Here is a 20,285-nt window from a genome sequence, read left to right as displayed (position 1 = left end):
TCGCTGCATAGGCAATTCGGTGATGTCATAGCCGTGGGCCTGTGACCTTTACAATCCAGCGTTTCCGTTCCAATGCATTTGGATTGTTAAACGCACATTTGCATTTTGTTTTTGAACCACTATTTAATGCACTTGACTCTTAAACGCTTGGTCGTTAAGAATATGTCTAAAGTTGTCAAAATAAATTAAAACACTGTTTTAACAAGCAAACATGACGATGGCAACCACAAGTCTGGATCTACGAGTATTACTTGTCGCGTTTTCCAAGAGGGTTACTTATACTCATATATTTTAATACATTTCATGTATACAGAGGATCGAATGATTAAATACAGTCACAACTCAACATGAACCCTGTGATATAATAGCAACATAAACTATATATACTAAACACAAATGAAATATTAATTAAAAGCAGTGAAAAACTCAGCCACCGGCTTTTAAAAACATTCTTAGTTGTTATATTTTAATAAAACAAAGCCAAGTTGCACGTGTAAATGATTTTACGGTCTGTTTGCATCGAATTTAAAATAATTTAATGAGTAGCTACCATAGACATTTTGTAGTTTTAAATCAGGACGATAACGCAGCCGCGCCGCGGTGTCATGGCGGCGAAACAGTTGCACAAATAAAGAGCTTGCTTATACGGCTACCGCAGAAGGTTGTTTTGCAATATGTGTCTAACCTTCTACAACGACTGATAATATAGTGAGACTTCTGTATAATCTTTATCGTGGGTTTGTCTGCTGCCAAGTATTTTATATAATTTTAGTTTCGCGGAAATTATACAATAATTTTTTTCAAGATTCCAAACTTTGATTATTCAATTATCGCGTAGGAAATTATTAAAATGATTTAATTTAAACGATTTCCAGGCAGTTTCTACACTATTTATTATTGATTTATTCGACAGAATATGCCCTACTGCGGAGTATTGAGAACCTTGGACGGAATTCTGAATCCAGTCAAATCGTCCATATCCGCGTGCAGAATAATTCAAATAATTAACTGGAAAATATACAAGAATCAAACAAGTTTTCCCGTCATTGAATATAGGTAGATATAGTCTGAAAATATTAATTTACTTATTGAGATGACGTAACTTTCCTCCTTTTCTTTTTTGCAATGTAAAACAGTTTCATAGAGTTGTTTCAAATTCTACGCAGTTATTTGAAAATCAGCGTCATGGCATGCCGTAGCATTATGCTGTGGGGATCCTGTTTAGCTGTTGTTTGTGTGGGGGTCTAGTTTCTGTTGTATGTGTTATCTTAAAGTATTGTCCAATGTTTATGATGTTAATTTTTTTTTTCGACACATACAATTATCATTACGGGATGAACCCAATGCGATAATTTAGCAAAAAATTAAATGTATAAACATACAAAATACAAGTACCTATATCTAACAAATCATTTTTTTTTCTACATAACTACCTATTCAATATATGTATTTCTTTCTTTCGTCTTAAATACACTGTAGTTTTGTTCCGATATTAATTTTAAAATTTTTGAAACAGGAAGTCACCCATAGCAAAAATTGCCGGGACAACTTTAATAGGAAGATGAAGAAGTTATTTTTTTTATAAAAATATTTTTATTGGCAAATGTTTCAAATTGTATCATTGCCTAGGAAGTATTTTTGCGCCATAACTTACCTACTGGTAAACTCACCGTATGTAAATTTTACGCAAATAAAGAACACACTTTTCTTTGTGCACAGCAACAGCATGTTCCGCGTCCGTGTCCGTGACAATGACTTTAAAATGGCGATCGCAACAAGATAGGTTATATAGTTGGTCAAGCAAATCTTGTCAGTAAATAAGAACAAAAAAAACTATACTCATCCTTTTCTTTTATATTCTTCTATTCTATTTCTCATATTCTATTTATTTCTATACCAACGAAGAAATCCGTTATTGACGTGATAACGTCTAATAAATCGATGAACACCGGTGGCATGCACGAAAAAGTGTCACGTTGTGGACAGATCTCCATGGTAACGTTGTGGACAGATCTCCATGGTAACGTCACGGCCACGTTCACGTGTTTTCTTATGACATTATCACGCAAAATTATCGTCCGTACAGACATTACATAGACATACAGGTTTTTTTTTGATTATTTTTTTATTTCATTCGTCTTTGTCATACCCGTTGTTAAACATGAGCTTGTCTCTTTCTCTTTCGGTTAGCGGGAGCTCGGTAGCACGTGCATATTTCTCGCTTGCCCAGGTGCGACTAAAGGCAACTTGTACAATTTGTCACAAGGTAAGCGCTTCCATTTTGGAACGTGATACGTTCGATACGTTTTTAGGGTTCCGTACCCAAAAGGTAAAAACGGGACCCTATATTAAGACTCCGCTGTCCGTCTGTCTGTCCCTTGATAGCTAGACAGTTGAAATTTTCACAGATGATGTATTTCTGTTGCCGCTATAAAAACAAATACTAAAAAGTACGGAACCCTCCGTAGGCGAGTCCGACTCGCACTTGACCGATTTTTTTTAACAATGTTGAATGTTGTCGCTTTTGAATAAAAAATAAAAATTAGATAATTTCGTGGAACCGTTAGGGTATCGTATCGTATCGAATAAGGAGCGTATTTTTGAAGGCATAGTTATTCGGGGCCAAGATTTGCTCACGATCACGAACCTGACCTCACACAACTACGCCTTAAGAGCCCCTGATAAACTGCATCCGGTCGTTTATTTGCACTATCACACAAAAATATTATGTATGATAGCTCCGGGGTTATCTGTTAAAAATGTCGCAAGGTACATTAGCGGTCAATTACGTTCCTACTTTTAACTTTCTCACGTTTAACGTGCAATAATCACTATACTTACTTCTACGCTACTCTAAATACGAGATAGTGCTGGCAAATTAGTAACAGTCACAAACGTATATTTCTATTTCTAGTATTATGAGTGCACAGAACATGAAATGGCAATTGTTCACACACTCTTTACACTTTGTCTGACGAGCTTGGCTGAATGATCACCTGCCGTAGTCTTGACTCTGGACTCCGGTTAAAAAAAAACTTATCAGAAAATGGATGTCGCCAAGTTAAGAACAAATATTACAGGATAAATAAATACTTACGTTTAAAGTATTTAAAAGGATATTATTAATATGATAAGTGTTGAATGTGAAAATTTTGTCATAGCGATATTATTTATACTCTAAGAAGCCAGCGGTGTCAGTAGAAAAAGGCAAGACGAAAAATGTAGGCGCGATTGTTCGATCTGTCTGATTGTTTCTGTGTGCTATATTTAATAAGTAGCTACATACATACATAATACATACATTATTGGCGCAGTGTAGGTGTTTTTAAGGATAAGACTAAGAGAACTGACAAACAGCCACGCAAAAGGCTAAAAAAGTATTTATTGATGGTTTAATTCTGGCAAAGATACACCATACTACTGGAAATGTAAGACTTCATTGTCGATAAACCATATTATTTGAAAGGAAAATTCCTATTGATATGTTTTTGCCAAAAAGTCATATAGGTCGGCGCAATGATATTTAATTGACTTTGTAAATTTGTGTAAATATTCGAGATAACATGTTGCAACATGAAAACTGACTGAGCTTATCGGGAGAACTAACCTAACCTAACCTACTTATATCTCGTAGCGTTACGTCCACAACTTTTAGCTACGCACCGCCTAATTTGAATTTGAAAGTGTTCAAAATAGCAAGCATAACTAACATTAAGACTCGTCAATTTGAAAATGGAATGCTAAAACATGTACATCTATTCAAATTGTTTTTTTTCAGACGTCACCTCTATAATTTACGAATTTGTACGTAATAGCGTATTCTCCTACTAGTCAGTCAATTTATTTTTTAGAACTGTCATAAGGCCAGGATTACACTTTTTTTTTTGGCCCGCCTGATGGTAAGCAGTTACCGTAGCCTATGGACGCCTGCAACACCGGAGATATTACACGCGCGTTGCCGACCCTTTAAAAACTTGTAAGTTTTACTTACGTAAGTATCTCATTCTGTAGTATAGCTGTGTCCCTACTTACGTAAGTAAAATTTACAAGTGTAATCCTGGCCTAACGATTTGCTAATATCGCTAATATGGAATTTATATAAATAAGTACACAATGGCGTCGCGGTCAACACCTGCTATTTATATTTCTATCCGATTTATTAAATAGGACTTGTGTTTAAAAATAACCGCTGTTTTTCTAATAGTTATCTGGTGCTTTATTTCATGCATGTGAAATAATTTATTTAAAATACAGTCAAATATACTATTGCATACGGAGCGGGCGGAGGGGCGATAGACAGAGCGCGGGGCTGCTTGCGCCTCGCCGTGGTCAATGACACTGCGACATTGCATCAAGCGCGAAGGTCACCCCCCCGCGCACCCTCGCCGCCCTCCCGCTGCCGCCGCGAATTCCTGCACTTCCCAAGACGCCATGTTTGATCAATCAGATGTCTTTTGAGTTTTAAAAGGGCGTGGGTTTGCGAAAAACTAACAGCATCTATTGTTTAAATACCTACAAGATAGTCAACTTCAATTCTGATTACAATTTTTATCAATTAAATCTAAAAGTTAGTGGAAGTACCTATAGAAAAGGAATTTTAAACAGTTTTTGTTTACCTACATTCCTGAACGTCTAGGACCGATGTATCATAACAATTTATTTGCACAGTGGGCGCCATATTTTAAAAGCAGACGTAATTTTTCAAGATACCTTTTCAAATGCAAATGTAGGACACGACTTTGCAGGTTCTTTTACCCATATATGTTATTATTGCGAGGAAAATACAACTGCAATTTTTCGACACACAAAATTACATAAAACATACAGATACATAAACCTTATACACCCTTTCTGATCCGCAACTAAAATCCTTTACGTCAATTCAGTTCTGTTAATAATTATTGAAAAAAAACAACGAACAATTAATATGCAAATTTTTTCCCCGCCATTTTGAAACGGGTTAAGTTAAACCGTTTTCATAAATATAGTTGAAAATTTCACGGTAATATTGGCAAAAAATTTAATTATTTAGTTATTTACCGATATAATGGTACAAAGTGTCAATTACTTATTGGATGTATTACTATTGGCGTAAATATTGAATATTATGCGATCATGCGATGTACAGAAATGGATATTCTATTTGCACAAAATTAATGGGAACTTCATATCCGTAATAAACTGAGGAGTTTTTAAGCGGTTAACTTTACGCTACGTATTTTTCTAAGGCCAAAACCTAGAAGCTAAAATTCAAGATGGCCGACCTTGATATTAGAATTGTTTAAAATCACGTTCGTGCTGGACTTTGCCATGTATTCAGGCCGGAGGAAACGTTACAGGAAATCGATAGTATAGATAAACGGAAAGCAAAAATATGCGCGAAGCACGCAACTGGGAAAACGGGTTTCGGCGTTTGATCTTTTTTTTTATGAGATACTTAACGACTAAGGTCCGTGAATGTATTAGACGGGAAAATCAACTATAGTAGAAATAAATAAGATTTTTTTTTGAAATAGTTGTATAATAAGAATTTTTGCGAATTTGCTGGTCATGCAAGATCTGTTTGCAAACAAAGCTTTTCAAGATTCAGCAGCATTTGACAATCTGAACTCTACTATGAACAGTATGAACTCCACAAATTCGTTTTCATAGTTTTATTTCCTGAGTAACTATCGCGGTAACCGAAGACAATATTATGAACACTACTAGTCTATCATTTACTGTGCTAGCTTTGGCACTGATAACTACTAACTTTCGTATGTAAGTTTCGAAACTCGAAAGTTTTAAAGTTCGTGTCAGAGATATGTACAAACAGCAATACTCTTAACTGTCCGTCGGTATGGACCTTAGTCCACCTATAGGCAGTTAACTGTGTGGGCGATGGTTATTTGTACTTAGTATTCGAATGTAAGTACTTATAATTCTAATAAAAATAAATAAGCGTTCTGTTTAGTTTCAGATCGTTGCCTCTTAGTGCTGTTCACAAGTCAAAAAAATCGAAGTAAACAAATGCACCGACCAGCATGCGATGTTGCGGCGTCAAAGGCGATTAAAATTATATTTTATATAAATAAATAAGCCACACTTTACTAAAATATATATTACACAATATCTAATTAATATTAAACCCCCAGCCCGCCAGTAGGCTAGCAGGCGCGGCCGCTGAAAATGCCGCGAGGCTAAAGCACTCCAAATTTTGGAGTTCCAAATACGCCAGTCTGGAACCGGCGTACGACTTTGTTCCGGTCGCGGTGGAGACGGCTGGGCCGTGGTGTTTGGAAGCGAAGAAGTTGGTAAGGGACTTGGGGCGGCGTTTGCGTGATATAGGTTGCGATCCCCGTTCAGGCTCCTACTTGGTCCAACAAAAATCGCTTGCTATCCAGCGCGGCAATGCCGCAAGTATATTTGGCACGTTTGGACAGGGTGGGGGTCGGAATAGGGTTTATGTTTAGTATAGATAATGTGTATTTTCTAGTTAGTTTTAGTGTTTTTCTTTAGTTTTATTATGTAGTGTTAAGTTACTTTGTTCATAAGTTTTTTGTTTTTGTAATTTTGGAGACTCATTAAATAAAATATTGAAAAACAGTACACAAAAAATATACCCTAATGTGAATATGTCCGATATTATATAAATATATACGATATATGTACTCGAATTCGAAGAAACCAGCGACATCTATCGATAAAAACATGTAGTTAAGCGATCGAAAAACAGCGTTACGGACTGATTGACCGAGTCAAGGGTGATTGGGCAACACTATCGAGCACGAGGTCCCTACAACTGCCATCTAGCGGACGGTATAGTAAACTGGTTACTTTAAAAACAGAAGCTAGCCGCTGCGCATCGCTATTTGTTTGTTTTCTACCTGTGCCGCAAAATTCGCAAAAATTAAATATAGTTACATAGTTTTTAAATATGTAATAATAAAATGTTTGCTATTTTCAATCAAAAGTACCTAATACATGAGTGGAGTTGTATAATAATGAACTAATGGCTTGACTATAATAATGAACTGCCAGCCCGTCTACGATAGAGAGCAAGTTTACACTATTATCAATTCCTTTTCAGATTTGAAGAAATGACTGAGTATCGATGATACGAGATTACTGGGACACTAATTTCAATATCCAGCCCAGGTGGCTCTCTCGAATAACTTCCATTATAAATATTTCGAAACGTAAACTATATTTAAATGCTCTAGTTTCCCACGGCTCGGGAGGTTACGTCAAGAATGCTGCAACTATAGAAGAAGCTCAAAGATACTTGTACTGTTTACTTTTTAATTAATTTACAGCCGATTTTATTCCTTAAGGGCTTATAGCTTAGAATGTAGAAGAACAGAAGATACAGAAGAACACTAAAGCTTTGTTAACAGTTAACCTTTAAGCTGTCAACGAATCATTAAAAAAGCTTATGACACGAGTTGAATGTCACACGAGGACCTCTTGAAATCAGGAAGGCCGAGTTGTACGTAATATAAAAAGAGGCAAATTAATACAGGTTACGTAAGTTATAGCCTTCGACCCTGAGGCGTGCCAGCGCGGACCAGTTGTCCGGAAGCCTCCCTTCCGCTTGTGGACCATGCTCCTGTACGCTACAATGCCTGCTAGGGTTGCGATTTTTGGGGCGGAGACAGCAAGGGTATATGTATATTTGCATCTGTGGTACTAATGCCCGCGGTGTTTCAACAATTTAGTAGTGGAATGTGTATAAGATTTCAGTTTATGTATACTATATTAAAATAACGAAATAGTTTAGATAAAATTAAAGTCTAGTCGTAAAGTAAATAACCATACTTATACAATGCTTTAAGTGTATGTGAAGTGGTCTGACAGAAAAAATGTTTCAAATATTTAAACTAGGTATATTTTATCTGAGATCTCACAATAATTATGAAAATCGCTTAGTTTTTCTCGCGTCAAAAATCCTTAATGTACCGTTAAAACCAGTACACATCCCATCCCTAAGTGTGTTGGAGCGTCAAAGCCGCTAAATATATCCTGGTAGACCCCGCGGACCTAAGGGGGTCACTGTTAGGTCGCCACTTGTTATTTATATTCAGCCCTACAGCGGTCTATATTTCAATTTTCCAATTCAAAGAAAACAGGCCACAGAGCATTATTTATAGGCGTTAATTATCCTCTCTTAGAAACAGATCGACCTATTACACTGTGGGGGCGTCCATTTTCGACCTCCACACTGTGGACTGTGGAGATCTTGCAAGATTTGGCTCTTAGTCATATGAGATTTTTCATAATGAGTACTTAATAAATATACTTTAATTTGAGCTTAATAAGTTACGTTGGTTTTGTGTCATAAAAATGCTTAAATCTTTTTATTTACAACTTCAATGATATGATGACGGTCATGTCACAATACCTTTTGAGTTAAAACGGAAAAAGACAAACTAATAGAGAAATGAAGAAAAAATACAGAGAAATAAGCCATCACTGAGTACCTGTAGGTTTGTCCGTTGCGGTAAATTCCTTTGGTATTCTCATTACCATGTTACGACGCCTGTATCTATACCTAAAGAACCATACGATTGTTAAGGTATTTCCAATTCGGTGGTTGCAACCTTCAGTTATATATTGCTAAGACTAAGTAATTATAGCAGAGAGATAAAAAATGTTCAAAAATCGGATTTCACGATATTTATGTAGTAAACCAGTTGATTAGATACAGTACAAGATGTCCAGGATAGTCTTTAAATCCGCCTGAAGGAATTCTAATGTGTTTAGGTTTTCTACAGTTACAGTGTATATATCTGACGGCTATATTAGTGACAGATGTCAAATATTTTCCAAGATTGAGCTCACGAAACTTTCTGCAGTTCCGAGCGATCATTAATTGCTTCAGAGCTTCAGACTTAGCCAATAGCAAATACCGTATTCTATACAATGAATTAAATCCACAATAGTCTATGGTTAGAGAATAGCGTGTCAGTATTGCGTGGACGCAAGGCCGACCGTTCAACTCGCCGTCGGATGCTACGGTTGCGACATTACAGTAGTTGTTTGTCCAATCCGTTCTAAGGTCGGCTAGGTTACGGATCGTGCTGGGGTTTTGTGAAGCGAACGGCCGATATGTCAACCAGCATGTCTTCATTGGTAAAATCTCTTGAATCATTGGAGAAGCTTCAAAAAAGTATCTTGAAAGTAATAGTACATTATTGTCGAGGCTCGGAAGTAGCTACTTGCTGGCTGAGGATTCGTTTTAAACGGACGACCTTGGGAGTCCGTTTAATTGAATCCGAAGCCAGCAAGTAGCCTTCCTGCCGAGTCATATATAGTGCTTTTCTCAAAAATGGCGCAATAAATACAAATATAATAGAAATATTTTACAGAGGCAACGTTCTTACGTATATATTTTCACAGAAAAAAGTAAAAACAATTGATAAGATTTGCTTTGCCGCCTTTCTATTTTTTTTTATTGAAAAACGAAGTGTCTGCCGAAAATACGCCAACCTATTTGAGACAGCTAAATAGTCGCAGTACCAACATTATAATAATAAGTACTGATCATCTGTTTGGCTGTTTAATGGACCTATGCCTTCATTTGATATGGCCACCAACTTTTAAAAAGTTTGGAACTCGACAAATAATGGAATTTGTATGCAACATTGCAGTCCCGAAATCGAGACTGCAATGTTTTTAACTTTTTAATTTTATTGACTGACCATAAACTACGCACTTCGCGACCTAATTTTTAACCGGCAACGTCGACTTTGCCGTCCATTTTTGAGAAAAATTATTTGGACTTTGTGCTTGGCGAATTTTGAAGAGGGCTTATTAGCCTTATTTTTTTATAATTTTTATATAAGTACAGCGAGGAATAGAAATAGGGTTCGTACTCCTACTGTATTACATTACTAGCCACCCGCCCCGGCTTCGCACGGGTTATACAAAACCTTAATAAATTAAACACCTAAACCTTCCTCAAGAATCACTCCATTGAAAGGTGAAAACGCATGAAAATACGTTTTTGAGTTTTCGCGAACATACATACCTACATACAGATAGACAGACACGGCGGGGGACTTTTTTTATTAAGCTTGTTTTCGCCGTATGGGATTGCATCAAGAACCACTCTGTTTTCCACCTTCCCATTTCGACAATCAGTTAAAAATGGTAGGTTGTTACGTCATATATAAAGTGTGATCGTGACCTGAAGAAAGGGCCGAACCCCTAACACAATTATTTAAAGGAATCGTATCCGAGTTGGCCGCAGCACAAATACCGAAGAACGTCATAAATCCCTAATTTTTCTCGACGCGTCCGCCATTTCGGATCTAGCGGTGCTTTTGGCAGCGCGCGCGGCGCATCTAGGTCGCAACGATCGCGCAACTCACGGCAGATGGAGGCACCGTACATGGTCAAGCCGCTATTGAAATGTTACATCAACGCGGTGCAAGCGCGATACACTTTACTGTTGTAGAATTAAGGTCGAACTTTGATAGTGTTTACAGGTAGTGTAGGGATTTGTCACAGAGTTTCGGGAGATTTCGCAACTATGGAAATATAGATGGAGTGAGTGAACATGTTTTTAAAATAGGTGTCGCAAGTAATAAAGATTTTAGTTTTAATTATGTTTCTTTAATGAGAAAAATATCTTCACGTCGAATGTTTTTTTGTAAGTTTGGGATGAAGTAGTTTAAAAAGTTACGATATTAAAGATTCAGAATTCATAAACTTTATTTGCTGGTAAAGACGTGGTAAAGACGATTTTATGAGGGTATCATATCATATCATATCATTTATTCCATTGTAATCATGTTCATTTGTACATACTGGTCTTACATATTGGTCAAGTACGTACATGATACCCTGCTAGGGTGTACAATATTGGATCTTAAACTACTTATTTTGAACTTAGTAGTAGGTAGGGTAGTAAAGGCTACCGCCCGTATTATTCGAACCTTTTATTTGGGTTTTTCTCCTGTTTATATATCCCACTGTTCACTACTTTAGAAATACTGTGTAACAAAGTGCTTTTAAGATCTCATCCACATGGAACCCAGTCATTAGTAAGTGTAAGCGAAACCAAATATCGAAAGTTGAAAAATCGAATATTGTGAGTGTTGTGTGTCGACCCGGTAGCATCCCTAGTGCGCAAAACGTTCAAGTTAATAAACAAGACCAAGTGCGGGTAGTTCGAAAAACTCGCGCGCCTAGAAGATGTTGATGTCAACATTAGCCAGTCTTCTCCGAGACCACGGGGACAACGCCGTCCTCGAAACGTCGGAGGTAAATTTAAAACTACTTTACGCGATTAAGTCCCGTGGAGATAATTAATAAAAAGTGCTTTTGTGTATTTTTCTTGCTACTTTCAAAATTAACCCTTTTTGACGTTAGTCTAATGCATAGCAGTAGTAGGTAATAAAAAGGTATTATCCCCGTCAGAAACCCATCTAACCTCAGTATACCTAAGAGGAAAATGGCAAGCATTAGGGCAACGGGTAAAATCCTCCAAAGGGCGGCCGTGCGCGCGCGCCTCTAGCTTAGGATCGCGCAGAGGTGATCGCACGTATTCAAGGGCAGTGCAGCTAGCATCGAGTATTAATAGCGACGCTATTCGCGCTCCTCGGATTGACATTCATCGGTTTACGTAACAAATGAATCTAATGAGAAAACTGTTATTATTGGCCTGAATTTCGATACGCGTTATAATAAATCAGTCAGTGCGTCAAAATTATGCGTAAATAAAATTATTATAATTTATGAAATTTAGTATTAAATATATTTAATACATTCTAAAGACTCCTTGCCACAGGTATTATACGAAATGTGGTGCGGGTATGTAAGTAAAAGTGATAGTAGTAAAGTAAATAAATGTTGATAGTAAGGCCAGTATTATTATTTAAGTTCCTTAATTAATAAATAAACTTTAGCTAAACATATTGGAACGAGGTGTACCTAGGCTATCTTATTGTCAATTTTTTTTTTCAATTTTTACAATGATACCTACCTATTTTAATTGTATATATTTCTGACATATTGTATATAATAATGTAAATAACGCATCTATGACAATGTATGATGATATTTTGAATTTGAATGACTCAGTGTTATTTTAATGTATCCTTCTTTTAACGAATTTAGAAGTAATTTTATATACTTAAAGAATTTAGAATACAAAAGTCGCCACTATTTGTAATAAGACTGATCTGACCATTTCTAATAATCCAGTAAGAATGGTGAGGAACCCAAATTATCACTATTTTGTGTAAAAACTTAAAAAAACAAACTTATTAAAATTACAGTGCGTCGAACACAACGCTGCTTCACGTCTTAAGAATTTCCGAGTACGCCTCACCGTGGCGTGGTAAAAATCCGCTTTATGAAACCATTGTGGTGTCCACACACGCGGACAGGTTTGGTCTGCCGTGGAAGGTCGTGTTGCGCACTGGTTACGAAACACGCAACACCAATTTCGTGTGTTAGGCCCGTGTTCACGCTCCACCGTCTCTCTGGCCTAGCGAAATGCTTGGAAAGATATGAGGAAAACGCTTGTGAACAAAGATGGGAACTCTCGTATGCTAAATTTCATACTAATTGACGTGTAAACTATTAAGTAATTAATGAGTCCCAGTTACCGCTAGAGGGCGCCATTGTCGCGTACACAGTTCAAAATTTAAAATATTGTAACGCTCTGTATACTCGTACGTGATACGATGCTTCTTTATTTATACGTTTCGACATTTTGCTAATTCATAGCTTATTATTTGAACTATTTGGATAATTTAAATATTATGTTCTAATTGCAACAGGAACCGTTTAATGAAACTATAGTCTTTAAACTATAACTACTTAATTGAGTAACAAGAATAAGACAACCTAACTTCATGGTATTTCCCTGTCAATGACATAAATAAACAATGTATTGTGGTAAATAAGTCGGCAACTCATTGTATTTGAGTCGTAAGATGTGTATATAAACATAATCGGGTATTTTAGCTCTAACAATGAATAAGCACAGAAAATAATGTATTTAATTGTTATTTGTGTTCATTCATAAATGTTATAGGAATGACGTCAACAAAGCAAGTATTTAGTCTACTTATTTAGACCTCTTGTTTAGGCATTATTTTTATTAAATTACAGTTTACTAACTGACCCGGGTATGTCCTTTGGACCCGGGTATGTCCTTAAACGGACCCGGGTATGTCCTTAAACTGCGTCCGGACCCGGATATGTCCTTAAACTACGTCCAAAAGAGAGGTATGGGCACTGTGAATGACATCTCGCTTTGTGTGGTAGGGCACAGGACAGCGGATGTCATTCCAGATCTAGAGCAGAGCCCAACTGGGGAAGTACCTCCACCTTACAGAAAACCGCAGCCAAATAACACTAGACCCTACTCATAGTGTTGTGTTCCTGCCGGTAAGTAAGGTTGCCAGAGCTCAACGAGGGAGAGGAGTGTTATGGTCGGCAACGCGCGTGTAATATATCCGGTGTTGCAGGCGTCCATAGGCTACGGTAACTGCTTACCATCAGGCGGGCCGTATGCTTGATTGCCACCGACATGGTATAAAAAAAAACTAACTAAAAAAAATTATACAAACTATTTGGCCGACTGAACTTTTTAGGGTTCCGTACCTAAAGGGCAAAAACGGGACCCTATTACTAAGTCTGTCTGTCACCAGGCTGTATCTCATCAACCGTGATAGCTAGACAGTTGTAATTTTCACAGATAATGCATGTCAATTGCAGCTATAATAACAAATCCTAAGTACGGAACGAGTGGGCGAGTCCGACTCGCACTTGTCCGGTTTTTTTCTTACTTTGAACCGATTTGAACAGATCATAGTGAGGCAATGACATTATAAACGTCCTTTTTTTAGTTATTTCACATTAATTATGACAGCCAAAGGAAACAAAAGACTATGCGAATGCTATAGCATTCGTGTCCGCGGATGTGTTGATATGTTATAGGCGTTCCAAAATTGAAGCGCTTACCTTGTGACAAATTGTACAAGTTGCCTTTAGTCGCACCTGGGCAGCCGAGAAATATGCACGTGCTACCGAGCTCCCGCTCATCGAAAGAGACGAAAGAGACGAAACAACAACGAGTATGACAAAGATGAATGGAATGCGAAAATTGATCAAAAATTTTAGGTATAGAAATAAATATGGAAGTAGCTTTTGTGCTCCTTATGTATGAACCTATCTATGTGCCAATTTCAACCAAAAGGGTATTTATTGTCGCTTGTCAGTAAGGCGCTATTTCCATGCTTTAATTAGAAATTAACCTTATCGACATCCGACAATGTGGTACCTTTTGGTTGAAAACGTCACCTACAGTTCTATAATATCATTGATTTACGATAACACTTCCACTGTCATGTAGCTCGGTCCGACTGGTAAGTTTGTGTCCAAATAAAAGATGGTTTTTGACTTCCAAACAGGTTTGAGGGTCAAATCAAGTTACTTCCTTACGATAATACGACGCGGAATCTTTTGCAAAAAACGTTGGGTGTATCTACGTGTTTACTGTTTAGAGGTTTTCCTGTTCAGATAGGATTAGATTAGACAAAAGGAAAAATGTTTTTTTATAATGCAATTTTTATAATATTATACATTCTTTAATTAACTATACGCTCCAATCCTACATACATACATACATACATACATATAATCACGCCTATTTCCCGGAGGGGTAGGCAGAGACCACGGATTTCCACTTGCTACGATCCTGACATACCTCTTTCGCTTCCTTCACTTTCATAACATTCCTCATACATGCTCGCCGGTTTAGGGTGCTCTTGACCTGGCCTTTCTTCAGGATTTCCCCGATCTGATCAGAGAAAGTCCGCCGAGGTCTGCCCCTTCCAACTTCCTTCTCCAATCCTAGTAGAAAAATACTCCCCAATATTCTACCCAATTTATCCACCAATCATTTAAGCTACTTTTTTTTTTTAGTTTATTTAGAACACAAACAGTCACATATACAAATGGATTTGAAGTACAAATGTACTTAACATACTTAAGAAACAGACCTGGAGGTTCATTATTAAGTACATAATGTTAACATACACACTAAACAGCAGGGATAAAAAGAAGATCAAAGAAAAACATAGAAAAACATGAGCCATACCTACCTAGGTAGGTAGGACAACCGGAAAGTTACATTTATACATTTACTTATTTATATTTATATTCAATACTTGAAATATTAAAACAATTATTTGATATAGTTTGGCAAGACATATCCATCAGTAGAATAATGCGCCTTTTTCTACTGTCAAAGTGAGTTTCCAGAGCACTTATAGTTAAACTATTTAATCCCCTGACAGGCACTGTACAAAAGAATTGGAATAAGTAAGAATCACCCGCCGTCCATCTTGGCCAAAGCTATTTGACATTGTGCAAGGGCAGTGCTCCTAATAAAAATGAAAGAAAAAAAAAATGCCAGAAGCGTATGCTCGTCGCGTTCCGCGACTCGATTGTGCATTTAAAAAAGTTATCTATACTTTATAGTTTATGTCAAAGGCATTGTTGATGCGAAACGGCGGACGGGGATCCGGGTTCCACAGGGCGCTATCATAGGGCCTACTTTACATATTTCATTTTAAATACATTCTATACATTTCGTATTGATTTTCGTGAAATTATAATGATGTGAATTCGTGTTTTTATTTTTGTCGTTGAAGATAATATTCTGAGTAGACAGAACCTAATTACAAAAAAGAGGAAACAAGCTAGATGCTTTCTTTTGATTAGGGAATTTGGTTAACGACAACGATCATCAATAATTTTATGATTAGCCGTTTCAGCCAAAGAAACCATCCAAATACCAACTTTATTATATAAGCCAGAAGATCAATAATGTAATGACAGTCATTGTTTAAATAATTCTTCCGGAGGCGCGACGCATTCTGGCCGAAATCCAAGTTGGCGTCCGTAAAAATTCCGAAATGCACCCTAAAATGCAAAAATTGCTCGAATAACTCACAATATCACTTTCGATTGAAGAACGTTTAAAAACAAAAACAATTTTGCCGGATTTGCAACGAATAAATAAACCTGTTCCTGGTGGTGAGTAAGGTCGGAACGATGTTAACAATGATCTTCATTTGTCTTTTAAACTACAGTTTGTAACGAATCAACAATTAGAATAGGTACCAGTTGCACCATCCGCACTTGACAGACTGATCAACGTCACCCGGCGCGCCGCGGTGGTCTTGGTCTTTAGAACTTTGCATAGAATAAAATTTAGCGAACTCTTTAACGATGACAACTTGGTGCAACCGAGCTTAATTACTTATATCAGTATTACGAGACTGTGTCACAAGTCACACGAATCTGCCGCCAAAAAGCTGCTCCCAAGTGACGTAGTTACGCTCTCATTTGAAAACGACATGCACATATTACATGAAGCTTACGACTACGTTTCGTTACCATACATTTTATTTCAATTACTCTGGATGGAAATATACTTCTGTTCAAAATATTGCTGGCAACATAACTAGCTATTTTATAATAATAGTACTGCTATGGTCCTAATAGGGTAACGAAAATAAGACGTTTTCCTGTTTTTTCTACCGAGCCAACTTTAAACACTTGTTTTGGTTTGAGGGAGACTTGCAAATACAGTTTATATTCCGTGTTGCTAACTGGCGCGGACGCGTGAGAAGCATTTTACCTACAATGGCAGCCGCGTGCGTGCACCCGCGACAGCTAGCCGACATCATACGATAAGCTGTAATTTTGACTGTCATTTGACCTTTCAACTGCACTTGTCCGTCTACTTGTTTGCTATATACATATTTATAAAAACATCGATAAGTACAATAGTTGTAGGTGACCCGACAGGTCTACGACCGAGTCACCTCTGAGCACGGCGCCCAAAACGTGACAAGTAGGAACTGCGATAATGCGAACTGAGATAAATATTGTTTATTGCACAATGCATTTACCGTTTCAAGTGTTACCTAAATATTTAAAATTATTTAAACCATGTTAAACTTGCACGGCAATTTATTGCAGATACCTACAGACAGATCTAAGGTACGATGGCCCGGTTGGTCGGTTCTTAAGCTTGCCTATTATCAAAATTTCAAACTTTCATTAGTGTGAACGAGTTCAAATAAAAAAAGATAAAAAAAAGTTTTTATTGCACAGAACGAATACAATTGTAGTACAAGTTACAGAAAAGAGTTGGTGCATAACTGAATTGACATTCGGAGGTTCTAGGAGTCCCCGCACTAGGCTAGGCCTGTATCGCGGGAGACCAGATGTACATTTTTATGTCATGCGAGTTAACAAGAATAATATTTTTACAATTGAGGACAAAAATGAGATTCAGGTTTATATACCTGGATTAAGAATTTTACAATTGAGGACAAAAATGAGATTCAGGTTTATACACCTGGAATAAGATAAATACAATTTCTGTTATTAGTTATTACATTATTGCTATTAAATTTGTTTCTAGGTTCAACTTTAGTTTCAATTATATTCCAATGATATTAAGTCTAATCTAGCTAGTTTTATATCTATTACAGTTATGTGTTACACAAATGACGAGGAAGGATCGGATTAAGAATGATTATACATATAGTATAAGTTTGAAAGTAGCACCGGTAACGGAAAAGATGAGGAGTAGTAGGTTAGTGTGGTATGGGCATATAATGAAGAGGGATGAATGCCATATAGACAAAAGAATGTTAGGGATGATGATGGACGGAGAGCGGATGGTGGTCCCAAGAAACGATGGACGGATTGTGTGAAAGACGATATGAGAAAGAAAGGAGTGAGTGCTGAGGTGACGAAAGATAGAGGAGAATGGAAGAGAAAAACATGTCGTGCCGTCCCCAGATAACGTGAGATAAGGGCAGGAAGAAGAAAGTTAAAATTTTGCGTCCATGTTGATATTATTAAAAATAAGAAAGATAATAAATAAAATTAACGATGTACCGTCTAAGGTGCTGCTTAGGCATGGCTTGGATTTGCAGTTAAGACAGTTTAGTAAAATTTGCGTACTTAAATTTACTCGTTAGAGACACCTACTCGTATAGTCATACTCCAATAAGATTTAGCTGTTGCAGTTATAGCAAACGGAAAGAGAGTCATTTACGATCTGAAATGCAAAACGTTGGCACCTGACAGTTGAATAACAAACGTCAAGAGTTCATCCACAACGCGTCTGGTTTGACACTGAACTATCAATAACCTATACGTGCCAAATGATGTATTACACGTCTTTCAAATGATCTAGTAACACGCTAGGTCCTTGGCATTGTCAAAAAGTAAGACAGCCTGAAAAAAAAATGTCTTTTTGAAAGCAGGGTACCCATTGAAGTAACCCATGTAATGTTTAGTCGGACTAAACTAACAAACTACGCCGAAAAAAAGAGAAATTTTATTGTGTCATAATAATCGTCATAAATTCATAAAATATTGCGCAAAATTCAATGGGCTCCTCAATTAAAAAGTACCAGGCGCGCATAAAACATTAAGAGACTCACCGGGTGGTCGTGGATGCGTCGCATGGTGCTGCAGCGAAGCGATCTGGTGGTGCTGGTAGAAGGGCAGGAAGGGGGCGTACGGCGCGGGCGGGGGCTGCAGCCGCGCCTTCAGCTCCTCCGCTGATCCGGCTCCTGATGAGGAGGACTCGACGTCTGACACACCAGAGTCCGCTGGTGACGGCGGCAGGGAGCCTGCGGGAGGAAAGAAAGAGTTAGGATTTTTGAAACTATAAAAGTTCTTGAGAGTTCGAAGATCAGATTGTAAACGCTTTTGTTAAAACGAACGCATTAATTCTTAAGTTGTTCACCTGTGTAATGCAACGGTTAGTAAGCATTGTCCAAAATTTGCATAAAAAACTCTTTAACTAATACTCCAAATTTGCATTTCTAACGTCTCCAGATTTCTCACGATGACCAACGGTCAAAGGTCGCAGCACTTGTTACTGCATCTGAGATGCAATTATTATGCAGATTATGCAAAAGGTGCAACGTTAGAAGGGGTGTATTGTGTTTATATTATAATTTGACCACTGGTGTTTTTTTAATCTGCAAAGATTCCGACCTTTTATTTGATGATTTAGTAGTTTTCGGTGGGAATATGAAACGTCCGTTAAGTTTGAATTTAGAAATACGTTCAACGTATTTTTTTTATTTGATATCGCAAACTGTTCATGAATTGTTTTGCGCTCCAATACAAAAAGTTATACTCTTGCTCTCAGAGCGGCAAAAATAACAAACATTTATGCAACTTGAAAAGTTTCGGACTTAAAAATATACCAAAGTTTTTTTTAAACTTTCTCATGTCCCGTTGACGGGTAACCGTCGTTCGGAATTTAAATAATATAATCAACTCTTTCATTTCCTTATGGGACTGACCATTTGACCGTCTAGCTGTCGACACGGCTTTGTGTACATTGCTTACTATTGTCCAGGGACAATCCATGGGAAAAGGAAGACTATTCGAACGTACCCCTTTCACCGGTACAATTAAGGTCACACGATGGTCAGTTCGGAAACAATTGAAGGGGGAAATAATCAAATGCGTGATTTACGTTATCTGTGGATTAGACGTAACGGTCGGAGTGAACCAGTCGGGTGATTTTAATGCTCTTTTACCTACGCATACAATTTTGACCTACACGTGCCTATTTCGGACCTATTGTAGTGTTTGAAAATTAGTAAGTATGTAGGTGTAGGTACAGATTGAATTCTAATGACGTATAATGCATTTCTGCACATGATTGTGTAAAAAGAAATAAAAAAAAAGTATTGTCATCTGGAATTGTACGGAAGTGGGTATCGAAAATTTGCGAATAGATAAGATAGTGATCTCACGGATTAGTATTATCTTTCGATTGTTTACGTTTGGCGTCGAGCGTGTGTTTTGATAAACTCGTAACCGAATTTCAAATATGGAACACGTCACCATTTTTTTCGAACCTCGCTTTTAGTACATGGCATTCTGTTCACTAAAACAAGAATTATATAATCTGAAAAACCAACTTAGTAGAAAATGGCGCGACTTTCACAATTTATATGGGATCGATCCTTCTCGCTTAAATTTTTTAAATTTACCGCCCTTTTCTACTGAAACAGCTGGCTTGCCAGAGTACAGAAAACACATTTATTTCGACGTCGTTAAATTAGCAGAAACGAAACGGATTTAGCTATTGGTAATGCAATGTTTTTTACAAATAATCCAATTTAATTTTAGGCTTTTTTTTTAGAACCCAAGGCACACGCACATTTGCCAATTAAATAAAACATTGCCCGATTACGCCACAAAGGCGCACAAAAGTGGTTTTTTGCTCGCAC

At 37.3% G+C, this 20,285-nt stretch overlaps 1 protein-coding gene across 4 annotated transcripts in view; it reads right to left on the bottom strand.

Moving 5' to 3' along the window:
• Window positions 1-20,285, bottom strand: part of LOC134754728 (ecdysone-induced protein 74EF) — a 292,930-nt gene that overhangs the window by 10,431 nt on the left and 262,214 nt on the right. For all 4 annotated transcript variants that reach the window (XM_063691066.1, XM_063691068.1, XM_063691067.1 and 1 more), the window contains one exon: window positions 18,471-18,662. In XM_063691066.1, the coding sequence (XP_063547136.1) occupies window positions 18,471-18,662 (192 nt within the window). The remainder of the gene's footprint in view (window positions 1-18,470; window positions 18,663-20,285) is intronic.

Source organism: Cydia strobilella, chromosome Z (genome assembly GCF_947568885.1).
Source record: "Cydia strobilella chromosome Z, ilCydStro3.1, whole genome shotgun sequence".
Taxonomy (NCBI): Eukaryota; Metazoa; Arthropoda; class Insecta; order Lepidoptera; family Tortricidae; genus Cydia; species Cydia strobilella.
The sequence above is the reverse complement of the archived record's forward strand: the minus strand, read 5'-3'. Positions and strand labels throughout refer to the sequence as shown.